Source organism: Limanda limanda, chromosome 11, assembly GCF_963576545.1.
Source record: "Limanda limanda chromosome 11, fLimLim1.1, whole genome shotgun sequence".
NCBI lineage: Eukaryota > Metazoa > Chordata > Actinopteri > Pleuronectiformes > Pleuronectidae > Limanda > Limanda limanda.
The window spans coordinates 619,569-642,746 of record NC_083646.1 but is presented as its reverse complement, the minus strand read 5'-3'; the positions used below and the strand labels follow the sequence as shown (position 1 = coordinate 642,746).

At 51.0% G+C, this 23,178-nt stretch overlaps 1 protein-coding gene across 1 annotated transcript; it reads left to right on the top strand.

Annotated features, from left to right (window-relative positions):
• Positions 1-223: 223 nt before the first annotated feature.
• Positions 224-21,286, top strand: tg (thyroglobulin). The gene is made up of 50 exons (XM_061080829.1): positions 224-293; positions 1,698-1,806; positions 1,900-1,997; positions 2,208-2,363; positions 2,435-2,594; positions 4,583-4,689; positions 4,762-4,905; positions 4,976-5,155; positions 5,656-6,158; positions 7,522-7,906; positions 8,114-8,152; positions 8,592-8,822; positions 8,902-9,006; positions 9,111-9,188; positions 9,309-9,391; positions 9,544-9,655; positions 9,775-9,936; positions 10,111-10,302; positions 10,717-10,844; positions 10,996-11,146; positions 11,309-11,449; positions 11,759-11,902; positions 11,982-12,146; positions 12,297-12,401; positions 12,626-12,735; positions 12,854-12,964; positions 13,152-13,344; positions 13,427-13,597; positions 14,564-14,655; positions 14,947-15,025; positions 15,235-15,372; positions 15,454-15,630; positions 15,720-15,834; positions 16,010-16,089; positions 16,397-16,543; positions 16,623-16,682; positions 16,964-17,098; positions 17,182-17,364; positions 17,444-17,648; positions 18,017-18,101; positions 18,194-18,344; positions 18,523-18,673; positions 18,758-18,809; positions 18,937-19,092; positions 19,450-19,587; positions 19,897-20,084; positions 20,192-20,296; positions 20,547-20,687; positions 20,772-20,953; positions 21,189-21,286. Exons 1-50 carry the CDS (start codon positions 224-226, stop codon positions 21,284-21,286), a joined length of 7,191 nt encoding a protein of 2,396 aa, XP_060936812.1.
• Positions 21,287-23,178: the final 1,892 nt, after the last annotated feature.

The following is a 23,178-nucleotide window of genomic DNA, read 5'->3' as shown; positions in this document are numbered from 1 at the left end:
CACCCATCTGAAGGAGCCTCTCGTCCAATCACAGGCCTCCACGGACCACTGCCCCCCCCCGAGCTGTGGTCGAGGACTCCTGGTTCCAGCAGGACGGACCGAGGAGGAGGAGGAGGAGGAGGAGGAGGAAGGTGTGTTTGGTTGATGCTCCTCACGGTGACTCAGCAGATCCACCGGTCTATAAAGACCCAGAGACGCTCAGTCCGTCACCACGACGACCACGATGTCCTGGCTGCTGAGCATCACCTGCGTCCTGCTGTGTGGCGCCGAGCTGCTGGAGGGCAGAGCCTCAGGTACCGGACCACCCCCCCCTGTCTGTGGTCTGTGTCTCTGGTCTCTCTCTGGTCTCTGTCTGTGGTCTCTGGTCTCTGTTCTGTGGCTCTGTCTGTGGTCGCTGGTCTCTGGTCTCTGGTCTCTGGTCTCTGGTCTCTGGTCTCTGGTCTCTGGTCTCTGGTCTCTGTCTGTGGTCTCTGTCTCTGTCTCTGTCTGTGGTCTCTGGTCTCTGTCTCTGGTCTCTGTCTGTGGTCTCTGTCTGTGGTCTCTGTCTGTGGTCTGTGGTCTGTGTCTCTGGTCCTGTCTGTGGTCTCTGTCTCTGTCTCTGTCTGTGGCTCTGTCTGTGGTCTCTGTCTGTGGTCTCTGTCTGTGGCCCCTGTCTGTGGTCTCTGTCTGTGGTCTCTGTCTGTGGTCTCTGGTCTCTGGTCTCTGTCTGTGGTCTCTGTCTGTGGTCTCTGGTCTCTGTCTGTGGCTCTGTCTGTGGTCTCTGTCTGTGGTCTCTGTCTGTGGTCTCTGGTCTCTGTCTGTGGTCTCTGTCTGTGGTCTCTGTCTGTGGTCTCTGGTCTCTGTCTGTGGTCTCTGTCTGTGGTCTCTGGTCTCTATCTCTGTCTGTGGCCCCTGTCTGTTGTCTCTGTCTGTGGTCTCTGTCTGTGGTCTCTGGTCTCTGTCTGTGGTCTCTGTCTGTGGTCTCTGGTCTCTGTCTGTGGTCTCTGGTCTCTGTCTGTGGTCTCTGTCTGTGGTCTCTGGTCTCTATCTCTGTCTGTGGCCCCTGTCTGTGGTCTCTGTCTGTGGTCTCTGTCTGTGGTCCCTGGTCTCTGTCTGTGGCCCCTGTCTGTTGTCTCTGTCTGTGGTCTCTGTCTGTGGTCTCTGTCTGTGGTCTCTGTCTGTGGTCTCTGGTCTCTGTCTGTGGTCTCTGTCTGTGGTCTCTGGTCTCTATCTCTGTCTGTGGCCCCTGTCTGTGGTCTCTGTCTGTGGTCTCTGTCTGTGGTCTCTGTCTGTGGTCCCTGGTCTCTGTCTGTGGTCTCTGGTCTCTGTCTGTGGTCTCTGTCTGTGGTCTCTGGTCTCTGTCTGTGGTCTCTGTCTGTGGTCTCTGGTCTCTGTCTGTGGTCTCTGTCTGTGGTCTCTGGTCTCTGTCTGTGTCTCTGGTCTCTGTCTGTGGTCTCTGTCTGTGGTCTCTGGTCTCTGTCTGTGGTCTCTGTCTGTGGTCTCTGTCTGTGGTCTCTGTCTGTGGTCCCTGGTCTCTGTCTGTGGTCTCTGGTCTCTGTCTGTGGTCTGTCTCCTGATGATGTCACTGTCTCCTGATGATGTCACTGTCTCCTGATGATGTCACTGTCTCACTGTCTCCTGATGATGTCACTGTCTCCTGATGATGTCACTGTCTCCTGATGATGTCACTGTCTCCTGATGATGTCACTGTTGTCCAGAGTACCAGCTGGACTCGGGCGCCCTGAGCCGCTGTGAGATGCTGAGGGCCGCGGCCGTTGCCCGGCAACAAGAGGACGTCCCCCAGTGCACAGAGGACGGCAGCTTCAGGTAGGACACGCCTCCATTAGTGTGTGTGTGTTCAGTGATTTATGAACCTGCCACTGAGTGTGTGTGTGTGTGTGTGTGTGTGTGTGTGTGTAGACCTGTGCAGTGCAGGGGGCGGGGTCAGGAGTGTTGGTGTGTGGATGCTGAAGGTCAAGAGGTCGTCAGGACTCGAACCAACAGCTCCGCTCCTCACTGTGAGAAACACGACAACACGCTAACACACGTGTGACCATCACATGTGACATGTTCCACACAAGTTTGTGTTGTTTCTCATGTATTTATAAAAAAGGACACAAGGTCAGAGGTCAGAGGTCAGAGGTCAGCTAACACCTTCTATCTGGAAGGTGGAGTTCCATCAGAGGGAAATGATTTGAGCGATGTGTGTGTGAACCTTGTGTCTGTAGGCCCCTCCCCCTGCCAGCTGCAGTCGGTGCTGCGCTGCTCCGCCCCCGGCCTCTTCGAGTCGGTTCAGTGTGACGCCAGCAGGGGGCGCTGCTGGTGCGTGGACCAGGACGGGATGGAGCTGTACGGGACCCGACAGGCCGGGACCCCGGATCGCTGTGCGTATGAACACTGCTGTTGTCTCCGTGTGCTGCTGTGACCTGCTGACACCTTGACCTTTGACCTGCAGGTCCTGGCAGCTGTGAGGTGAGGGGGCGGCGCCTCCTCCACGGGGCCACGCCTTCTTCTCCTCCTCAGTGCGCAGCCGACGGCAGCTTCCTGCCGGTTCAGTGCAAGTTCATCAACATGACGGACAGGAGCGAACTGGACCTGCTACACAACTTCAACAGGTACACACACCTGGACACACACCTGCACACACACCTGGACACACAGCTGGACACACACCGGGACACACACCTCTACAGACACTTGCACACACACCTGGACACACACCGGGACACACACCTGGACACACATCTGGACACACACCTCTACACACACCTCTACACGTACCTCTACACACACCTGGACACACACCTCTACACACACCTCTACACTCACCTGGACACACACCGGGACACACACCTGCACACACCTGGACACACACCGGGACACACACCTGGACACACACCTGCACACACACCTCTACAGACACTTGCACACACACCTGGACACACATCTGGACACACACCGGGACACACACCTGGACACACATCTGGACACACACCTCTACACACACCTCTACACACACCTCTACACACACCTCTACACACACCTCTACACACACCGGGACACACACCTGGACACACACCTGCACACACACCTGGACACACACCTGGACACACACCGGGACACACACCGGGACACACACCTGGACACACATCTGGACACACACCGGGACACACACCTGGACACACATCTGGACACACACCTCTATACACACCTCTACACACACCTCTACACACACCTCTACACACACCTGGACACACACCTGGACACACACCTCTACACACACCTGGACACACACCTCTACACACACCTCTACACACACCTGGACACACACCTCTACACTCACCTGGACACACACCTTGACACACACCTCTACACTCACCTGGAAACACACCGGGACACACACCTGGACACACACCTGGATACACACCTGGACACACACCGGGACACACACCTGAACACACACCTCTACACACACCGGAACACACACCTGGACACACACCTGGACACACACCTTCACACACACCTTCACACACACCTGACACACCTTCACACACACCTGCACACACAGCTGCACAACTTCAACAGGTACACACACCTGGACACACACCTGGACACACACCTCTAAACACACCTGGACACACAGCTGAACACACACCTGGACACACGCCTGGACACAAACCGGGACACACACCTGGACACACACCTGGACACACACCTGGACACACACCTGGACACACACCTGGACACACACCTCTACAGACACTTGCACACACACCTGGACACACATCTGGACACACACCAACACACACACCCGGACACACATCTGGACACACACCTCTACACACACCTCTACACACACCTCTACACACACCTCTACACACACCTCTACACACACCTGGACACACACCTCTACACACACCTCTACACTCACCTGGACACACACCTGGACACACACCTGGACACACACCTGGACACACACCTTCACACACATCTGCACACACACCTGGACACACACCTGGACACACACCTGGACACACACCTTCACACACACCTGCACACACAGCTGCACAACTTCAACAGGTACACACACCTGGACACACACCTGGACACACACCTCTAAACACACCTGGACACACAGCTGAACACACACCTGGACACACGCCTGGACACACACCAGGACACACACCAGGACACACACCGGGACACACACCTGACTGCACATTCTGAGTGTGTGTGTGTGTGTATAACAGTGTGTGTGTGTGTGTGTGTGTATAACAGTGTGTGTGTGTGTGTGTGTATAACAGTGTGTGTGTGTGTGTATAACAGTGTGTGTGTGTGTGTGTATAACAGTGTGTGTGTGTATAACAGTGTGTGTGTGTGTGTGTATAACAGTGTGTGTGTGTGGGTGTATAACAGTGTGTGTGTGTGTGTATAACAGTGTGTGTGTGTATAACAGTGTGTGTGTGTATAACAGTGTGTGTGTGTGTGTGTATAACAGTGTGTGTGTGTGGGTGTATAACAGTGTGTGTGTGTGTGTGTATAACAGTGTGTGTGTGTGTATAACAGTGTGTGTGTGTATAACAGTGTGTGTGTGTGGTGTCAGGTTCCCAGAAGCCTTCGAGACCTTCAGCGGTTTCAGGAAGTTCTTCCCGCTGGTTTCCTCCTACTGCTTCTGCTCGGACAGCAGGGGGCGGGAGCTGGAGAACACAGGTGAGTCACATGCTCCGTTCCCATGACGACCACAATGAGGAAGACATCAGTGACCATGTGCTTGTTGCTCAGGTGTGGAGCTCCTCCTCTCCGGCGTGTACGACTCGGCGTTCTCCGGCCTCCGGTCCGGGCGCTCCTTGTCTCAGAGCAACGTCTACAGCGTCCTGCAGAGGAGGATGCTGGGAGTCCGCCTCGCCGCCACCGGGCGCTTCAGATGTAAACGTCTCTTTCATTCAAGTCGGAACAATGTTAAACTGGTTAAAACTGATGTGAACTTTGACCTCAGGTCCCTCGGCCTGTGAGGAGGAGCGGCGGGCGGCGGCGTCCGATCACTACGTCCCGACCTGCGACGACGCAGGAGCGTTCACTTCCAGACAGTGCCAGCAGGGGGGGCAGTGCTGGTGTGTGGCGCCCACAGGCAGAGAGCATGCTGGGAGTCGGCAGTTTGGAGACGCTCTAATCTGCAGTGAGTCTCCTCCTCCTCTTCGTCCTCTTCCTCCTCTTCCTCCTCTTCCTCCTCTTCCTCCTCTTCGTCCTGTCGTCCTCTTCATCAGAAACATGCGTTCATTCCATCTGGGACCTTAGTTCATCAATCAGTATTCTTCTCATCACGTGTTTTCTTCTCCTCTTCCCCTACCTCTCCTTTTCTACCTCTCTTCCTCTTCCTCCTCTTCCTCTTCCTCTTCCCCTACCTCTCCTTGTCTTCTTCTCTGCCTCTTCCTCTTCCTCCTCTTCCTCTTCCTCTTCCTCTTCCTCTTCCTCCTCTCCTCTTCCTCTTCCTCTTCTCCTCTTCCTCTTCCTCTTCCTCTTCCTCTTCCTCTTCCTCTTCCTCTTCCTCTTCCTCTCCTCTTCCTCTCCTCTGCTCTCCTCTTCCTCTTCCTCTTCCTCTCCTCTTCCTCTTCCTCTTCCTCTTCCTCTTCCTCTCCTCTCCTCTCCTCTCCTCTTCCTCTTCCTCTCCTCCTCCAGGTCCAGGTGTGGACTGTCTCTCTCAGCGGCGTCTCGCTCTCTCTCGTCTGTTTTCTGGACCCGTGGCTCCTCCTCTTCCTGACGCCACGTCGCCCAGATCTCCAGCTTCCTGTCTCCAGCTCCTTCGGCCTCTCCTGGACATCCTGCCGGTGGAGGCGGATCCGACCTTCTTCCTGTCTCGCCTGGTTGAAGTCCTGCAGGGTCTCTTCCCCTCTGTGGGCGGAGCCCTGCAGGCCCTGGCCCGGGCCTCCCCTCGCCGCCTGCAGGAGAACCTGTTCGGAGGGAAGTTTCTGAAGAACGCTGCGACCTTTAACCTCAGCGGAGCGGTGGGGGCGCGAGGGTCTCTCGGCCTGGAGCTGCTCTCCTCTAACAGCGTCGCCATCGGCCTCCAGAGGAACCGGGACCTGGTCCGGTCCGTCAGCAGAGCGCTGGAGGACCCCGCCTTCCTCGCCGGGCTCCAACACACACTCACAGGAAGCAGCAGCTCCGCCTCCCTGCAGCAGGTCAGAGTCGCTTCGTCAGAAAGAAACAAAACAACAACACAACAACACATGAGTGTCTTACACACTCAACAATAATCAATCACAGGTTATTAGTCTCATAGATGTTCACAAGGATCAACTTCCTGTTCTTAACTCAACTTCCTGTGGTCAGGCCTGGAGTGGAATGAGGACTCAGAAGCAGAGAATATCACGTACCAGCACACTTTATTGATTTCAGAACCTCAATGCAGAGTGACAAACAAGAAGGCTATGAAAATCTCACTAACTATATCTATATAATAATATAACACTTGGCAAGCAATAACTGGGGAAAAAGAACTTCCTAATAAATACAAAACATACACTAGAAAAAGAAAAAGCTTTTAAACATAAATCACTCCCGAAGGAGGACAAACAAATGGCAAGAGCAAGAAATCAAAAGCGCTCCCGAAGGAGGAAAACCAAACTACTAATAAATGGGGCAAAAGAAAAGGCTCACCTAAACAGGAGGCTCAACAAACTAACTAAATCTCTCTTAACATAAATCGCTCCAAAAGGGAGGAAGAAAAACAGTTTACAAACAACACAAAACAAAGCTAAACTGGAAAACTTAAACAAAAAATCACTCTCAAGGAGGAAACAGAAAACAACTTACGTGGCGTAGCAAGAAACTCTTTGGCAAAAACGACAATGACTGTGGGTAAGGCTTAGGTGCACGAACAAGAACGAAACACTTCGGCACAAGACAAAGGGGAGACGCAGACTATAAGCACATGAGGGTGAAGGGAACAGGTGGAAACAATCAGAGACAATCAGACCGGTGACACATGAGGAAGGGCAAGTGACCTGAAACGAGAGGAGAGTTAGGATTTCAAAATAAAACAGGAAGTTACGAGACAAAAACCCCAAGACAAGACAAACCTCACCACGGTGTGACACTTGTTCTTAACTCAACTCAGTCAAATAGAAACTTATCAGTGAATAAAGCTCAGTCCCGTGTGAGGATCCTCTCCCAGGACACGCACATGTGCTACTGGAACTGAACACATCAACACAACAACACATCAACACATCAACACAACAACAGTACTGATCTGAAGAGAGAATTTACATAGTGAAGGTGAACCAGTGTCGAGACAAACCTGAACCAGTTCTAACCTGAACCAGTTCTAACCGGATCCTAAAGGTTTGAATCCTCATCGTACAGAAGGAGTCTGAGATGGTTCCAGAGGGGAGGAGCTTGATGCTGAAGCTCTGGCTCCTCCTCTGCTTTTAGGGACTTTAGGGACGACAGGTTGTTTCAGTCAAAGGAGTCGTCAGTGGACGGACTTACTAAAACCAAACAGGGTCAAAGGTCAAACGTAGAGCTGCTGGTGTTTTCCAGGTTCTGGCTCCGCTGCTCCGGCACTGCTCTGCTGACCAGGACCAGGACACAGCAGCTGTGTTCGTTCCGACCTGCTCGTCCAGCGGCGGGTTCCAGGAGGTCCAGTGTCAGGGTGGAGACTGCTGGTGTGTGGACCCTCAGGGTCAGGAGGTCACAGGGTCGCGGACCTCCGGTCGCCGGCCTCGTTGTCCGACCCGCTGTGAGAGAGAGAGAGCCCAGGCGCTGGAGGTGAAAGGAAAGCTGTCGGCCGGAGCTGAACTCCACATCCCAGCATGCTCGGAGGAGGGAGACTTCCTGCCACTGCAGTGTGCTGGGTCCCGCTGCTTCTGTGTGGACGCTGAGGGGACAAGCATACCTGCTGGGCCACCAGGGGGCGCTGTCAACTGTAAGATATCACTCACGTACTGACACAAGTCTTTGCTTTAGATCAATTTATATGTGGAAGCAGTTTTAAGGAGAAGCGTCTTAGAGGATGAAAAATAAAATATGAACATTTCAAATCATCTTTGTCACTAAACACGAGCAAGTCTCCTGAGTGAGCAGGTGTGAGTGTGTGTCTGCTGCTGTGTTCCAGGTCCAGGTCCAGATCCAGGTCCACAGAGACCGACTCAGGAGCTCCTGTCCTCCACAGGTCAGTCACACTTCTACAAACAAAGATCCCAAACCAACAGGAAGACGAAGTCACACAAACACAGATGTTTATTAGATTTTTCTTTTTCTCACCAACGCTCATGAAGAGTGAGTTAGAGCGGACGAGTGTCTGTGAGAAGATGGAACATATGATGATATTATTACTGGTGATTCAGGGAGTTGATCACTTTAATCGTTGTTATGACTGTAAAATGTTTGCATGATGTTCAGAATCAGGTTCCTCACACCGACCATCGCTGCAGCTCCTCTCTTAAGCCTCTGTCTCTAACACCTGCTTTTAGCTCCTGTCTCTTTAAGACGCCCTTCCTGATGAAGTCTGCTCTGATTGGTCGGCTGCTCCATTCACTTTACCAGTGAAGGTCACATTAGTTGGATGCTAGCCCATTAGCCACGCTAACCGGAGCTGTGGTCACTTGCAGGTCGCTGCTCTCAGGCGTTGGATGAGGTCACAGCGTTCAGAGAGCGGGTGAAGGGCGTGGTCTCTCTCTCTCAGTCCTCACACGTCCCTCTGGGATACGGATTCCTATTGGCCGAAGGTCTGCGTCTGACCCCTGACGAGCTTCAAATCAACCAATCACGGGAGGAGAAGCAGATTTCTGAGCAGATGCTGAGTCAGTCCTACGCTGCTCTGCGATTGGCTGCCTCCTCCAGTGAGTCAGTTCAGATTCTGTTTGAGGATCAAAGGAATAACTTAGGTTTGATGAACAACACTGAATCAATGTGTTTCAGCTGTGCAGATGTTCCTGCGTCCAGAGCGTCGGTCGTACCGGCCGTTCACACCTCAGTGTGACGCTGCCGGAGGCTGGATGGACACACAGTGCTACCACAGCACAGGTCTCACACACACTCACACACACACACACACACACACACACACACACACGTCTGTACAGTGCTTCAGAACATTCTGAAACATTCATGTGTGTGTTGTTCTCCAGGTCAGTGTTGGTGTGTAGATGAAGATGGAGAGTTCGTCTCCAACTCGCTGAGCAGCCGCTCGCTCGTCCTGCCGCCATGTGAGACTTTCAAAAGCTCCGAGTCATGTTGAGGTCAGGTGGAACCGTCTGCTCATTAAAGAGTGTGTGTGTGTGTGTGTGTGTGTGTGTGTGTGTGTGTGTGTGTGTGTCTGCCTACAGGTCTGACTCGCTGTCAAAGAGCCCAGGCTCACACTCTGCTCTCTGGTTGGACGAAAGGCTCTGATGTCACAACATGTGAGGAGGTAAGAAAACACACACGTGTGAGTCAGTGACCTGAGATGATCCTGAAATATATAAGAATAAACTCCTTCACCTTGTTGTATTTTCAAAAGTTACATGCATATAATACTTATACGTGTGTGTGTGTGTATGTGTGTGTGTGTGTGTGCTTCAGGATGGTAGTTACTCTATGCTACAGACAGGAGGCGCTGCAGGCTGGTGTGTGAATCCTCTCACTGGAGAGAAGATACAGATGGCAACACAGGACGTCACAGGACAGCTAACATGTAAACACACACAGAAACACACAGACACACACACAGACACACACACACACACACACACACACACAAACAGACACACACACACACACTCTGTAGACTGCTGACCCTTGTGGTGTGTTCAGGTCCCAGCTGGTGTGAACTGCAGAGTCGTGATTGTCGACCTGACGGATCCTTCGTCCCACTGCAGTGTGATGTCACTTCCTGTTGGTGTGTCTCTGATGATGGACAGGAAGTAGATGGGACCCGGGCGCTTCGACAGACAGGACGGACGCCAGACTGTGATCGTATGTCCTTTTCCTTTGCGTGTCCTTAGGAATCGGGTCGGCGTTACTTTGAATTTGTGGCAGAATCTTCTTCACTTCACTCAGTTTAATCACAGCAGCCCCTGGTGGATGTTGCAGGAACAGCATCTCTGACTGAGGCTGCTGATTGGTCCACATGTTTGTCTCTCTTTAAAGGTCCTCTCTGTCCCGAGCCTGTTGTTACCCATGGCGCCCTGGTCTGCAGCTCAGCGGCTAATGGTCAACAGAGCTGTGAGCTCATCTGTTACCATGGTTACCACAACACACTTCCTGTCAGCAGCTTCCTGTGTGAGACCGAGACTCAGCGATGGGGCGGAGACAGGAAACCGCTGAGTGGAGCCTGTCAGAGTAAGAGTCTTTCAAAGGAACATATCGTACATTTTATCTGGACAGATTATCATAACGTTTTCCTTCATCCATCACAGTGAAGACGAGTATTTCTCTTTTCACGTTGTTTATTCGTCTCGACTTCGCTTTAAAGGCCTTTACAAAAAACTGAATTAATATATTTTGGCCACTAGAGGGCAGAACAACTTTTAGAATTAATATAGAAAATACCATTTATTTAAATTCAATGATTTGTTGTTTTTATTTTATCCTGATTTAATTTGAATCCTCAAACAGTGTTATTTACCGTTGTGTGCGTGTGTGTGTGTGTGTGTGTGTGTGTGTGTGTGTGTGTGTGTGTGTGTGTGTGTGTGTGTGTGTGTGTGTGTGTGTGTGTGTGTGTGTGTGTGTGTGTGTGTGTGTGTGTGTGTGTAGTCTCTCAGCCTCTCCAGTTGGTGTCGTACTCTCAACACTGGTCTTTGACGTCCTCCTGCTCTCAGATCAGTAGTTTACAGTCCCTGCTGTTCAGCTCCATGACCACCAGGGGGCTGTGCACCACACAGGTAAACGTCACACCTGCAGGACGCACACATGATTCTCCTCATAGTCAACGTTTATTTCAAAATTTTACATTTATAGGGTAAAAATACTTTTCACTGTGTGTGTGTGTGTGTGTGTGTGTGTGTGTGTGTGTGTGTGTGTGTGTGTCTGTAGCTCCCGGTGTCGGGCCGCACAGTGTTGCTGTGTGATGAGTCGGGGGTGCGGCTGCAGTGTGACGGTGACGACTCAGTGAACCTGAGGGTCACATGGTCTGTCAGCCTGACTGACCTCCCGGTATCTGACCTCCCTGACCTCCACGACATCGGTGAGCAGAGACTTCATGAACCTGTTGATCAACCAATTATATCTTGAATCTGAATTGTTCAGATTAATTCACACATGTACGATACATAAATAAAAATCAAATAAACACAAACAAAGGATATGTGGTCACTGATCCTCATGCTGACGTATGGTTTTGGATCAGGTGTGTTCCTGAACGAGTCCAGACTTCTGGACGGAGTTCGAGGACTTCTGGGTAATGTCCAGGCCACGCTAGTTTCCATGACAACACCAACCTTCAGCTGTTCCCCTGGTTACAACTTGGCCAGCGATGGCGATGGATGCAGTGAGTCGTGTGGTCTGTTGTCTCTCGTCCCTTGTCTCTCGTCTCTCGTCTCTCGTCTCTCGTCTCTTCTCTCTTCTTTCTTCTCTCTCGTCTCTCGTCTCTCGTCTCTCGTCACTTATCTCTTGTCTCTTGTCCCTCGTCTCTCGTCTCTTGTCCCTCGTCTCTCGTCTCTCGTCTCTCGTCTCTTGTCTCTCGTCTCTTGTCTCTCGTCTCTTGTCTCTTGTCTCTTGTCTCTTGTCTCTTGTCTCTTGTCTCTTGTCTCTTGTCTCGTTCGTCCTTTAACTGAATCTCACATCTGTGTCTTTGCAGTCGTTTGTCCTGCCGGGAGTTTCTCCATGGAGGGGGCGTGTCTTCTGTGTGTACAGGGAACCTATCAGGATGAAAAGGGGCGGGGCTTCTGCAACAAGTGTCCCAGAGGTTCCTCACCTGCTGGAGCGTCATCTGTCAATCAATGTGAGTCATTGAGTAGAACACGCCTCCTGAGCCGTTCGGTCGCCATGACGACCCGTCACTGATGATCTGTCTGTGTCAGGTGTCACCGCGTGTCAGAGGCGGGGTTTGAGGTGCTCAGAGCGAGGAGACTTCCTGTCGGCCCAGCCTGACTTCCTGTCCGGCCGGTGGAGGTGTTTCAGTGGCGAGGGGGCGGAGCTTGAATGGACCAACAGTGACAAAGCTCTCACTGATGAGGAGTGTTCAGGTGATGAGCTAGCAGCCAATCAGAGAGCAGCTTCCTAACACTCGTAGGAGTGAAAAGCAGCTGTAACGTGTGTGTGTGTGTGTGTGTGTGTGTGTGTGTGTGTGTGTGTGTGTGTGTGTGTGTGTGTGTGTGTGTGTGTGTGTGTTGTAGTTCTCAGCAGGTTTCAGCTTGTTCCTGGATCAGATCAGATTGTCGGAGCTGAAGACGCCGAAGTCTTGCAGACGATGACCTCTGACCTCAAAGCCTGTGTCCAAGGTCAAACAGCCCCCCCCCCACACACACACACTCTATCTATTTGTTTATAGATTTGAAAGGGAACAAGTAGAAACTAATAACTGTGATTAAATAAGAGAAGTTACGTTCATTAAATAAGCAGCTGCAGAGAACTGAGGTTAATTAAACACTTGAATCATCTTATTTATATTTATTATCCTAATCACAAAGTTCTAACACTTGATTGTTACTGTTTGTTTCCTCAGCGTGTGCAGCCAACCCGTCCTGCCACCATGTGGCGCTGTTCAGCAGACAGACTCAGTGTGAACTGTACAGCACACACACACTGAACACACACTGCAACACCTCCCAACAGGTACACACACACACAGACACACACACACACACACAGACTTACAATCAAACCATTTCTGAAAACAACACAATTATCATGTATTCAATGTGTGTGTGTGTGTGTGTGTGTGTGTCTTCAGACCACTGGGTTTCTGGGTAATCCTGAGGCGGAGCTCTTTGATTTCCTCAGTTGTTCAGTGCGAGTGAGGGGCGGAGCTTCTGATCTGATGGTCATCAGGAAGAAAGGTACTGTTACCAAGGCAACCAGACGACTGACATTAGCAAAACAAGCATTTCTGACTGTGTGTGTGTGTGTGTGTGTGTGTGTGTGTGTCTGTGTGTGTGTGTGTGTGTGTGTGTGTGTGTGTGTGTGTGTGTGTGTGTGTGTGTGTGTGTGTGTGTGTGTGTGTGTGTGTGTGTGTGTGTGTGTCAGGGGAGGAGTTTTCCTCGCGGCAGCAGCAGCAGAGCTTTGTGAGGATGAGGATGAGGAAGGTGGTCTCAGGTGTGTTCAGGACTCAGGTGTTCTCCGGGCCGACCTCTCTGTCGGACGCTCATCGTTTCTGTCAGGACGGCTGTAGCCGCGACACCTGCTGCGACGGGTTCGTCCTCAACCAGAACCGCCTGAACGGAGGTGCGTTACCATGGAGACACAGCGTGAGACCTGCAACAAGGGATGAATCAATGACCGTCTGAGCGTATGCCCCTCCCCTCAGGTTCTCTGCTCTGTGGTTGGCTGAGAGCTCCGCCAGTCCTGATGTGTATGGACAAGGACTGGGACGTGACTGGACAGGGAACAGCCAATCGTATCTGTGGGGCGGGGCTTACCTACAACGAGCAGCAGAGGAACTTCCTGTTCGAATTCGGAGGAGACAATTTCATCATTAGTGAGACAAAAACAGGACTCACTGACGTCAAAACCTGTCTCTAGTGTCTCTGCTCTGTCTCTAGTGTCTCTGCTCTGTCTCTAGTGTCTCTGCTCTGTCTCTACTGTCTCTGCTCTGTCTCTAGTGTCTCTGCTCTGTCTCTACTGTCTCTGCTCTGTCTCTACTCTCTCTGCTCTGTCTCTGCTCTCTCTGCTCTGTCTCTAGTGTCTCTGCTCTGTCTCTGCTCTGTCTCTACTGTCTCTCTGTCTCTAGTGTCTCTACTCTCTCTGCTCTGTCTCTAGTGTCTCTGCTCTGTCTCTAGTGTCTCTGCTCTGTCTCTAGTGTCTCTGCTCTGTCTCTACTCTCTCTGCTCTGTCTCAACTCTCTCTGCTCTGTCTCTGCTCTGTCTCTACTCTCTCTGCTCTGTCTCTACTCTCTCTGCTCTGTCTCTGCTCTGTCTCTAGTGTCTCTGCTCTGTCTCTAGTGTCTCTGCTCTGTCTCTAGTGTTTCTGCTCTGTCTCTACTCTCTCTGCTCTGTCTCTACTCTCTCTGCTCTGTCTCTGCTCTGTCTCTAGTGTCTCTGCTCTGTCTCTACTGTCTCTAGTGTCTCTACTCTCTCTGCTCTGTCTCTAGTGTCTCTGCTCTGTCTCTAGTGTCTCTGCTCTGTCTCTACTCTCTCTGCTCTGTCTCTACTCTCTCTGCTCTGTCTCTGCTCTGTCTCTAGTGTCTCTGCTCTGTCTCTACTGTCTCTGCTCTGTCTCTAGTGTATCTACTGTCTCTCTGCTCTGTCTCTGCTCTGTCTCTAGTGTCTCTGCTCTGTCTCTAGTGTCTCTGCTCTGTCTCTACTGTCTCTGCTCTGTCTCTAGTGTCTCTACTGTCTCTCTGCTCTGTCTCTGCTCTGTCTCTACTGTCTCTGCTCTGTCTCTACTGTCTCTGCTCTGTCTCTAGTGTCCCTGTACTGACCGGTGTGTGTCTGTCTGTCCCCAGCTGACGCTGCTCTGCCAGCTGACAGTAAGAACAAAGACTACCAGGCGTCCATCATCAGCTTCCAGTCGGTCTACCTAAACACCGGTACTGACCTTTGACCTCTGCCATCAGTCCTGACCCTGTGTTTGTTGTGGAAACGTCTCCATGGTCTCATGATCCCAGAGGATGAACCCAGTGAAATAGAGTATTGCTAACGTAGCTTGCTAACAGTTTCACTAATGTGAGCAGGTCAAAGGTCACGTGTGTCCTCTGACTGTGTATTTGATTGTGACCTTTGACCTGTAGCATTGCCAGGAGGGCGGAGCATCTTTAGCAGGTGCTTGTTCTTCCTGGATGATGTGACACAGTGAAGAAGTTTGTCTGACCCTCACTTTGTCTGTTTGTCAGATTCAGTTCCTGCTTCTTCTTCTTCTTCTTCTTCTGCTTCCTGTGCGGCAGCGGAACTCAATCTTTCTCCGGACGGTTCGTTCATCTGGTTTTTAATAGATCACAACAACAACATCATTAATAAAAGACATTTGTAACAGTACTTAATGTGTGTGTGTGTGTGTGTGTGTGTGTGTGTGTGTGTGTGTGTGTGTGTGTGTGTGTGTGTGTGTGTGTGTGTGTGTGTGTGTGTGTGTGTGTGTGTGTGTGGTTGTGTGTGTGTGTGTGTGTGTGTGTGTCTTCAGGCTCGGTGCAGCAGAAGTTTGACTTCCTGTCACATGACGAAGTCCTCGTGGATCCTCAGAGGAATCTCTCCACTCTGTCGTTCTGGCTCAACAAGAAGAACTACAACTCCCAGCAGGCACTGCTGTGGTGTCTCACACGTACGACTCTTTGTTTCCTGTTTGTAAAGCTGAAGCAGGATGTGAACAGGTGTAATGTTGTGGTTGTTGTGTGTGCGTCAGGCTGCGAGGCGGAGCCGCTCTGCTCCGTCGCTGACGTCAGAGACGTCGACTCAGCGAGTTTCTTCGGCTGCTCGTTGTTTCCGAACACTCGAGTCTGTGGAGCCTACGACAAACCGCTGAGAGCACAGTGCCGCCCCCTGCTGGACAGAACACCTAACAACACCTACATTAAGAAGGGTACTGATCAATAACTTAATGAAGTGTCTACTCCTCTACTGTTATTGCTGCGACCTCCGACCTCTGACCTCTGACCTCTGAATGTGCAGTGGACCTGTCAGGACCAGTGAAGAGTTTCTATGAGAGAGTTTCCTTCCAGAAGATGGTTTCATACTCGGTCCGCAGCCGAGTTAGTCTGAGCGCCAACACGCCACTGTCTGAGGGGTAACACACACACACACACACACACACACACACACACTTCAGCTGACAACTACATAACTTACTGACTTGTGATCATGAGCCTTTCAATTGTTGTGAGTTAAAGCATAAAACATCTGGTTGTGTGTGTGTGTTGTGTGTGTGTGTGTGTGTGTGTGTGTGTGTGTGTGTGTGTCAGGTTCATGGAGTGTGAGCGGCGTTGTGATGAGGATCCTTGTTGCCGTGGAATTGGTTTTGTCCGAGACACCAAATCTCCAGGTAACCATGGAAACCACGATTTGAATCTAATTTCTAGACTTCGTATCTGTTTATTTGTAGAAAAGAACATTTGAATAAGGGGAGGAGCTGTAACTGAGCAGTGATGACACTCGGTCAGACGCTGGCTCTGATTGGTCGTTTAGAAATGTGAGCGTTATCCTCGACATGACATTTTGACCAGTAGGTGGAGCCAGAGGAGGATGTTGTACTGACCGATCATAGACACTTTAATGTGAACTAATGAAGTGTGTGTGTGTGTGTGTGTGTGTGTGTCTGTGTGTGTGTGCGTGTGTGTGTGTGCGTGCAGGCGGTGCAGACATTGTGTGTCTGTCTCTGATCAGTCTCGGGGTTCAGACCTGTGGTGAAGATCACATGACCTCCTGGCGAACTCAGGACTGTCGAGCCTCAGACGTGAAGACATCTCCTGATCCTTTCGGCTGGTACCTCAAACCAGGTACACACAAGTACTACACACACACAGTACAAGTACACACACAGGCAGTACAACTACACAGTGTGACCTGTGCTTTCAGTGAATCAGTGGACGTCCTCTCCGGCTCTGTGTCCGACCTTCAGCCTGAGTCAACGCAACGGTAACGAAGCTGCAGTACTTCTACTGATACCGCTACTTATAATACTGTGGTATTAAAGATACTTCTGCTAATACTACTTATACTTGTACTGAAGTTACTACTACTACTACCACAGCTTCTTGTGTATGTAACATCACTGTTATGACGGCAGTAATACTGCTGCTGCTACTATTGATAGTACAAACTACTACTACAGTAACAGTACTGTAGTATTGTTACTACTACAGTAAAACGACAACTACCAGCACGACTAAAGCGTGTGCGTGATGTTTGTGTGTCAGTGTCTGAGGACGAGTGGCGTCTCCTCTCTGACTCGTCCGTCCTGGTCGACCCGTCTCTCTCCACGTATGATGTCATCCACATCAGCCGCGACATCGCCACTGACCGGAACAAGACCAGGGACTGGTGTCTCCATGGTAACCACGATAAAACTCATCACAACCATCTGTGTTTCGCTCCGGTTCGATTTGGTGACGCTCCTCCGTTCATTTCCCTTCAGCCTGCCAGGAGGCGGAGTCTTGTGTTGCCGTGTCACTCAGGGAGGAGGAGTCTGCCTCTCGCTGCGTCCTTTACCCCGACACCACAGCTTGTGGGCTAAGCTCCACCCCCGGCTCCTCCAGACACGCCCCCTCCTGTAGGCTGATTATCAGAGAGCCCGCCCCCCAGGTGTACCTGAGGACAGGTGAGCCGGTCATAGCGGACAGCCGCTCTGCCGACGGTTCGATTCCCGCTCAGCTCACTTCCTGTTTTCTTTCCCTCAGCGAGGTCATCGACTGCTACGACCGTCTCCGTCCCTGGTCACGGCGTCCTGCAGGGCGTTGCCGTGGAAACACCCGTCGGCTCGGACCAGAGGACGGTCGTTCAGTTTCTGGGCGTGCCCTACGCCCGTCCACCAATAGGATCTCTCCGCTTTGAAGAAGCTCAACTGCCTGATTGGACAGGAACCTGGGACGCCACGAAACCACGGTAACGCCCTGCGTCATCCACCTGTCTCTCTGATGTCATCCACCTGTCTCTCTGATGTCATCCACCTGTCTCTCTGATGTCATCCACCTGTCTCTCTGATGTCATCCACCTTTCTCTCTGATGTCATCCACCTGTCTCTCTGATGTCATCCACCTGTCTCTCTGATGTCATCCACCTGTCTCTGTGCTTTCATCCACCTGTCTCTCTGATGTCATCCACCTGTCTCTCTGATGTCATCCACCTGTCTCTCTGATGTCATCCACCTGTCTCTCTGATGTCATCCACCTGTCTCTCTGATGTCGTCCACCTGTCTCTCTGATGTCATCCACCTGTCTCTCTGATGTCATCCACCTGTCTCTCTCTCTCAGTCTCAGCTGTGTTCAGCCCGGTGATGGGGCGGCGGCCTCCAGTGAGGACTGTCTCTACCTCAACGTCTTCTCACCGGCTGCTCAGGTGAGTCACTGCTGTGATGTCACTGTGATGTCACTGTGATGTCACTGTGATGTCACTGTGATGTCACTCACCTATCGATGTCTATGTGTCAGAGGGGGCGTGTCCCAGTCCTGGTCTTCTTCTACAACCCTTCAGCCAAACAGAACCCAGGGCTGCTGGACGGCTCCACCCTCGCTGCTGTGGGAGACATCGTCGTGGTAACAGCTCACTACCGAACCGATGCTCTGGGTTTCCTGAGCCTCGGTAAATAACACACACACACACACACACACACAGACACACACACACACACACACACACACACACACACACACACACACACACACACACACTCACACACACACACACACACACTCACACACACACAGGTAAACAAACCTTTCTTAACATCTCCACCTTCACACCGCTGTTGTTTCTCAAGGTGAGGCTGGTCTCCATGGTAACTACGGGCTGTCAGACCAGGAGGCGGTGCTTCGCTGGGTTAACGCCCACATCTCCCTGGTGGGCGGAGACAACAGTCGAGTGACGGTGGCGGCAGAGCGTCGTGGTGCTGACATCGCCAGCCTTCACCTCCGCTCCTCCTCCTCCTCCTCCTCCTCCCCCTCCTCCTCCTCCTCCTCCTCTTCCTCCTCCTCCTCCTCCTCCTCCTCCTCCTCCTCCTCCTCCTCCTCCTCCTCTCAGCCTCTGTTCCAGCGCATGATCCTGATGGTGAGAAATATCATCGTTTTATTCACAAAGTCACAACATGAGTCATGTGACTGCGAGGAACATCAAACATCAGTTTGATCGGAAACAGCGATTTGCGTTGTGATGACATCACTTCCTCTTCCTGCAGGGCGGCTCTGTCTTCTCTCCGTCACTGCTTCAGAGTCCCTCCTCCTCCAGACGCCAGGCGCTCGATTTGGCCAAAGAGCTCGGCTGTGTGACCTCTGACCTCGCCACCTGCCTTAGAGCGACGCCCACTGACACCCTCAACGCCGCTCAGACGAAGGTAGGTTTCAGAAACCAGGACAGGACGTCAGGTCTCCTGACCTCTGCTCCTGACCTCTGCTCCTGACCTTGTCTCCTGACCTCTGCTCCTGACCTCTGCTCCTGACCTTGTCTCCTGACCTCGTCTCCTGACCTCTGCTCCTGACCTCTGCTCCTGACCTCTGCTCCTGACCTTGTCTCCTGACCTCGTCTCCTGACCTCTGCTCCTGACCTCTGCTCCTGACCTCTGCTCCTGACCTTGTCTCCTGACCTCTGCTCCTGACCTCGTCTCCTGACCTCTGCTCCTGACCTCTGCTCCTGACCTCTGCTCCTGACCTTGTCTCCTGACCTTGTCTCCTGACCTCACCTCCTGTCCCAGCTGCTGGCGCTCAGCGGTCCGTTCCGGTCCTGGTCTCCGGTCGGGCGGTCCGGCCCCCCCCCGGCCCTCCTGGGCGTCGACCTCCTGCTCGGGACCTCGGAGCACGACGGACTGATCGGCCGCGCTCGCAGGATCAAGGTCAGAAAACCTTCAAAGAAATAAACCAAGAAAGACAGATTGAAAATAAAAAAAATAGAAAAGTTTGGATTAATTCTATTTAATTCTTTAAATCAACCTGCAGCTTTCAGTTATGTATTTGTATTGACCTCTTCCTGTCTTCCTGTGTATCAAAATAAAAGAAATAAATAACAAATAAATAAATTGGAAAAAATAAGAATGAAAAATGTCCCTCCTCCTCCTCTAGACGTTTCCATGAAAACAATATTGTGATATTAACCAGATCAAGACACTGACATGTAAACAACCGCCCCCCCCCCCCCCCCCCAGGACTTTGAGGAGCTCCAGGGGCGAGCTGATGGTAAAACGGCGTTCTATGAGGCGCTGACTCGTTCACTCGGCGGCGAGACAGGAAACGAGCTGCTGAAGGAGGCGGCGTCCTGGTTCTATTCTCTGGATCATAGCCCCTCCCCCTCCGGATACAACCTGTTCTCCAGAGCACTCAACAGCGCCACCCGGTGAGACGCTGGAGGAGGACGACGGTTAACGAGCGACTTTCGTCTCAAAAACATGAAAACATTTAAATTCATATTTGTTTTTCTCTCTCTCTCCGTCCGTCTGGCAGAGATCTGTTCATCATCTGTCCCGCCCTCCAGATGGCGAGCCACTGGGCCAACAGCCGAGCTAACGTCTTCCTGTATCATCAGCCGGCGTCCGGCGCCCAGGACAGGTGACGTCAGGGAACGGTTCCCTGTTTGTTTAAGTCTCAGAGGTCAAAGGTCATTTTGTCCAGTCAACAATTAAAACCTCAGATATAAGAATCTAGAGATAAGAACTTTATTTACTTTCAGTGACTAAGAGCACCGGAGTATGAAGTAACTTTCCACCATGTTGTTGCTATGGTTACTCCAGTAAACAGTCACTGAGGCGTTTCAGATCTGTGGCGTCAGCGTGCGGTGATCGTTTGGTTCTGTCTGCAGAGCCGACGTGTTTGTTCCTCTGGACGTTCAGCTTCTGTTCGGGACTCCTCATCAGCCAATCAGCTCTCAGCGTTTCACCTCCTCTGATCGACGCCTCTCTTTGGCCACGATGACCTACGTCTCCAGCTTCGTCAGGACGGCGTGAGTCTCTGGGCGCCGCTCTGCTCCGTGTTGACCACCGGGACTCGAGCGGTCACATGATCACTTCTCCTCCTTTCTCCTCAGGAACCCGAACCCGTCCAGAGTGTGGGAGGAGTCAGCTCTGCCCCGCTGGCAGCCGGTCCGATCCTCTGAAGCCACGCCCACCTACCTGGAAATGAGCCCCGCCCTCCTCCAACATCAGGGTCTGCGTCAGAAGTACTGTTCGTTCTGGAGCCACCTGGGGGCCAAACTGAGAAGTGCAGCAGGTAAAACACAACAGTCACTTCCTGGTCGTTTATTCTCCAGAGAGCAGACGTTGGTCAGAGATGTTTTTAGCCCCGCCTCTCTTAATCTTCTCACGCACAGTTTTGTGTTAGTCGTCCCCTGGACCCCCCCCCCGACCTCAAATTGTTCGGGGGGGATTCACCAGCTCGTCCTAGAGGAGATATTAATATCCTGATTCTATGATACTTGATGTTTGACTGACTTCCTCTCGTCCAGGTGAGTCGGACCCGGTCCCGCCGGCGCTGACCCTCCTGCCCCCCCCGGGGTCCGGCCCATCCAGCCAATCACAGGCTGAGAAAGATTCCTACAGTTAAACCAACAATGTCACATGTTCTCCGGCTTCTCTCTGATTCAAACAACGAAGAAGGAAACAACAAACTTTCTATTTTTCAACTCTGAACTAAATCATCATTAAAATTCATTTCAAACTCGATGCTGTTTCCGTGTCTGTGACCTTTGACCTTTGATCACTGAAACTTTATCATGAATAAAAATACCTTCAACAATAAAGTTGATACTGTTTTGAATTAATGTCTTTGAACATCTGTGTAAGTTACGGCGCCCCCTGGTGACATGTGGTAAAAATATATCACGTGACCATGTGGTCAGTGGGTGGAGCTTTTGTGCTGTTCGATCTCTTATAATAATAATAATAATACGTTTCATTTATACAGCGCTTTTCAAAGTTCTCATAAACGCTTTTCATAGTGAGGGATAAAATAGAGAAAGTATCAAAATGCTAATATTAAAAAGTCTGGTGTACTAAGAAAGAAGAAATTAAAATAAACAGAATAAAAACATGGTAGAAAAAGAGTCACAGCAGAAATAAAGTATTTTAATGTTTCATCAAATTACCTTAAAATATTCAACTTGCTTATCAATATGAAAGTCAACAAATATTTTAATAAAGACAATAAACAATCAATTCTTCCTTGTGTCAGCAGCTGTGTGATGAAAATGAACATTTCTATTTGTCTGAAGGAGGAAAGTGAATCTGAGTCATAACGATTCAAACAGTGAACACAGAGTCCCGCCCCTCCCCCCCCCACCCCCCCCCCCCACCTGTATAAAAGACTCTTTCTCTGGATGGAAACTAAGCCGCCGTTCACACTGAGATCTTTGTCACTCGGTGGGAGTTCCTGCAGGAAGATGGACGCTCCGCTCGCCATGTGCCTCGCCCTCATCAGCTTCACCTGCTCAGGTACAAACCCCCCCGACACATCGGAGCCGAGAGGAAGGAAAATCAATCTGTAGATCAAAGGAACCACGAAGGAAACAGAGAGAGATTCTTTCTTTCAGCTTAAAGACTGAAGGGGGGGGGGGGGGGTAGAGAAGTCTACTGTTGAGGATATAATGATATTAATTATATATACACTATCTCATTTAAAGCTGATAACTCTGAGTTGATTTATAAAGCTGATTTATTTATTGACTAATAGAATGTCCAGATGTAAAATGTCAGAAACATTTTCATGTGCTATGTTTCTTTACACTGTATAAACCGGTTTAATGACATTTATATTTTCTATATTTCTATAAACTTCTTTGTAGAACTGCATGCTACTCATCTTGTCTTTCTGCTGCTGTAACAATTCAATTGTCCCATTGCAGGAATAACGAAGCACTATTTATTCTTATTGTTAAAACTGAATTTCCAAAGTTACGTCTCAGTTCAGTTTGATTCTTGTAAAGTTATGAACACAAGAAGTTTCTCTTCGTTCAGATAAGATGAGACGAATAAACTGAGATCGCTTGATGGAGAAGAATCATTTTCATAATTGTTGAATCTGGTGAAAAATGAAAAACAGATTCATCGACTGTCAGGTGAAGTTTCTCTCTTTGTAAACACGATGTTCTTCCTCTTCCTCTTCTTCTTCTTCCTCTTCCTCTTTAGTTTCTTCCACTTCGACAAACTCTGCATCATCAGTCACTTCAGGGTTAGCTTCAGGGTTAGCTTCAGCGCTAGCTACCAGCAGTCCCGATGTTTCTACGCTCCTTGTAACCATGACAACAACCCAGACAGCGACTCCTCCCACCACTGAGTCAGCAGCGACTCATGTGACCTCCACCCCCCCGCCGGGCGGCTCCCAGATGACGGAGACCAGCCCCCCCACCCCACATGGACCCAGTGCTCCCACAGGAACCGGCCCCCCCCACACCAACTCCTCCACTGGTCCTGATGTCACCAAGTCTTCATCTGCAGCAG

Bases quoted from the DNA above. Each gene is read 5' to 3' on its own strand.
- tg (XM_061080829.1), top strand. From the start codon at position 224: ATGTCCTGGCTGCTGAGCATCACCTGCGTCCTGCTGTGTGGCGCCGAG. The intron at 15,631-15,719 runs GTACTGATCAAT...CTGAATGTGCAG, and splicing joins CAACACCTACATTAAGAAGG to TGGACCTGTCAGGACCAGTG. The intron at 16,544-16,622 runs GTACACACAAGT...CTGTGCTTTCAG, and splicing joins CGGCTGGTACCTCAAACCAG to TGAATCAGTGGACGTCCTCT.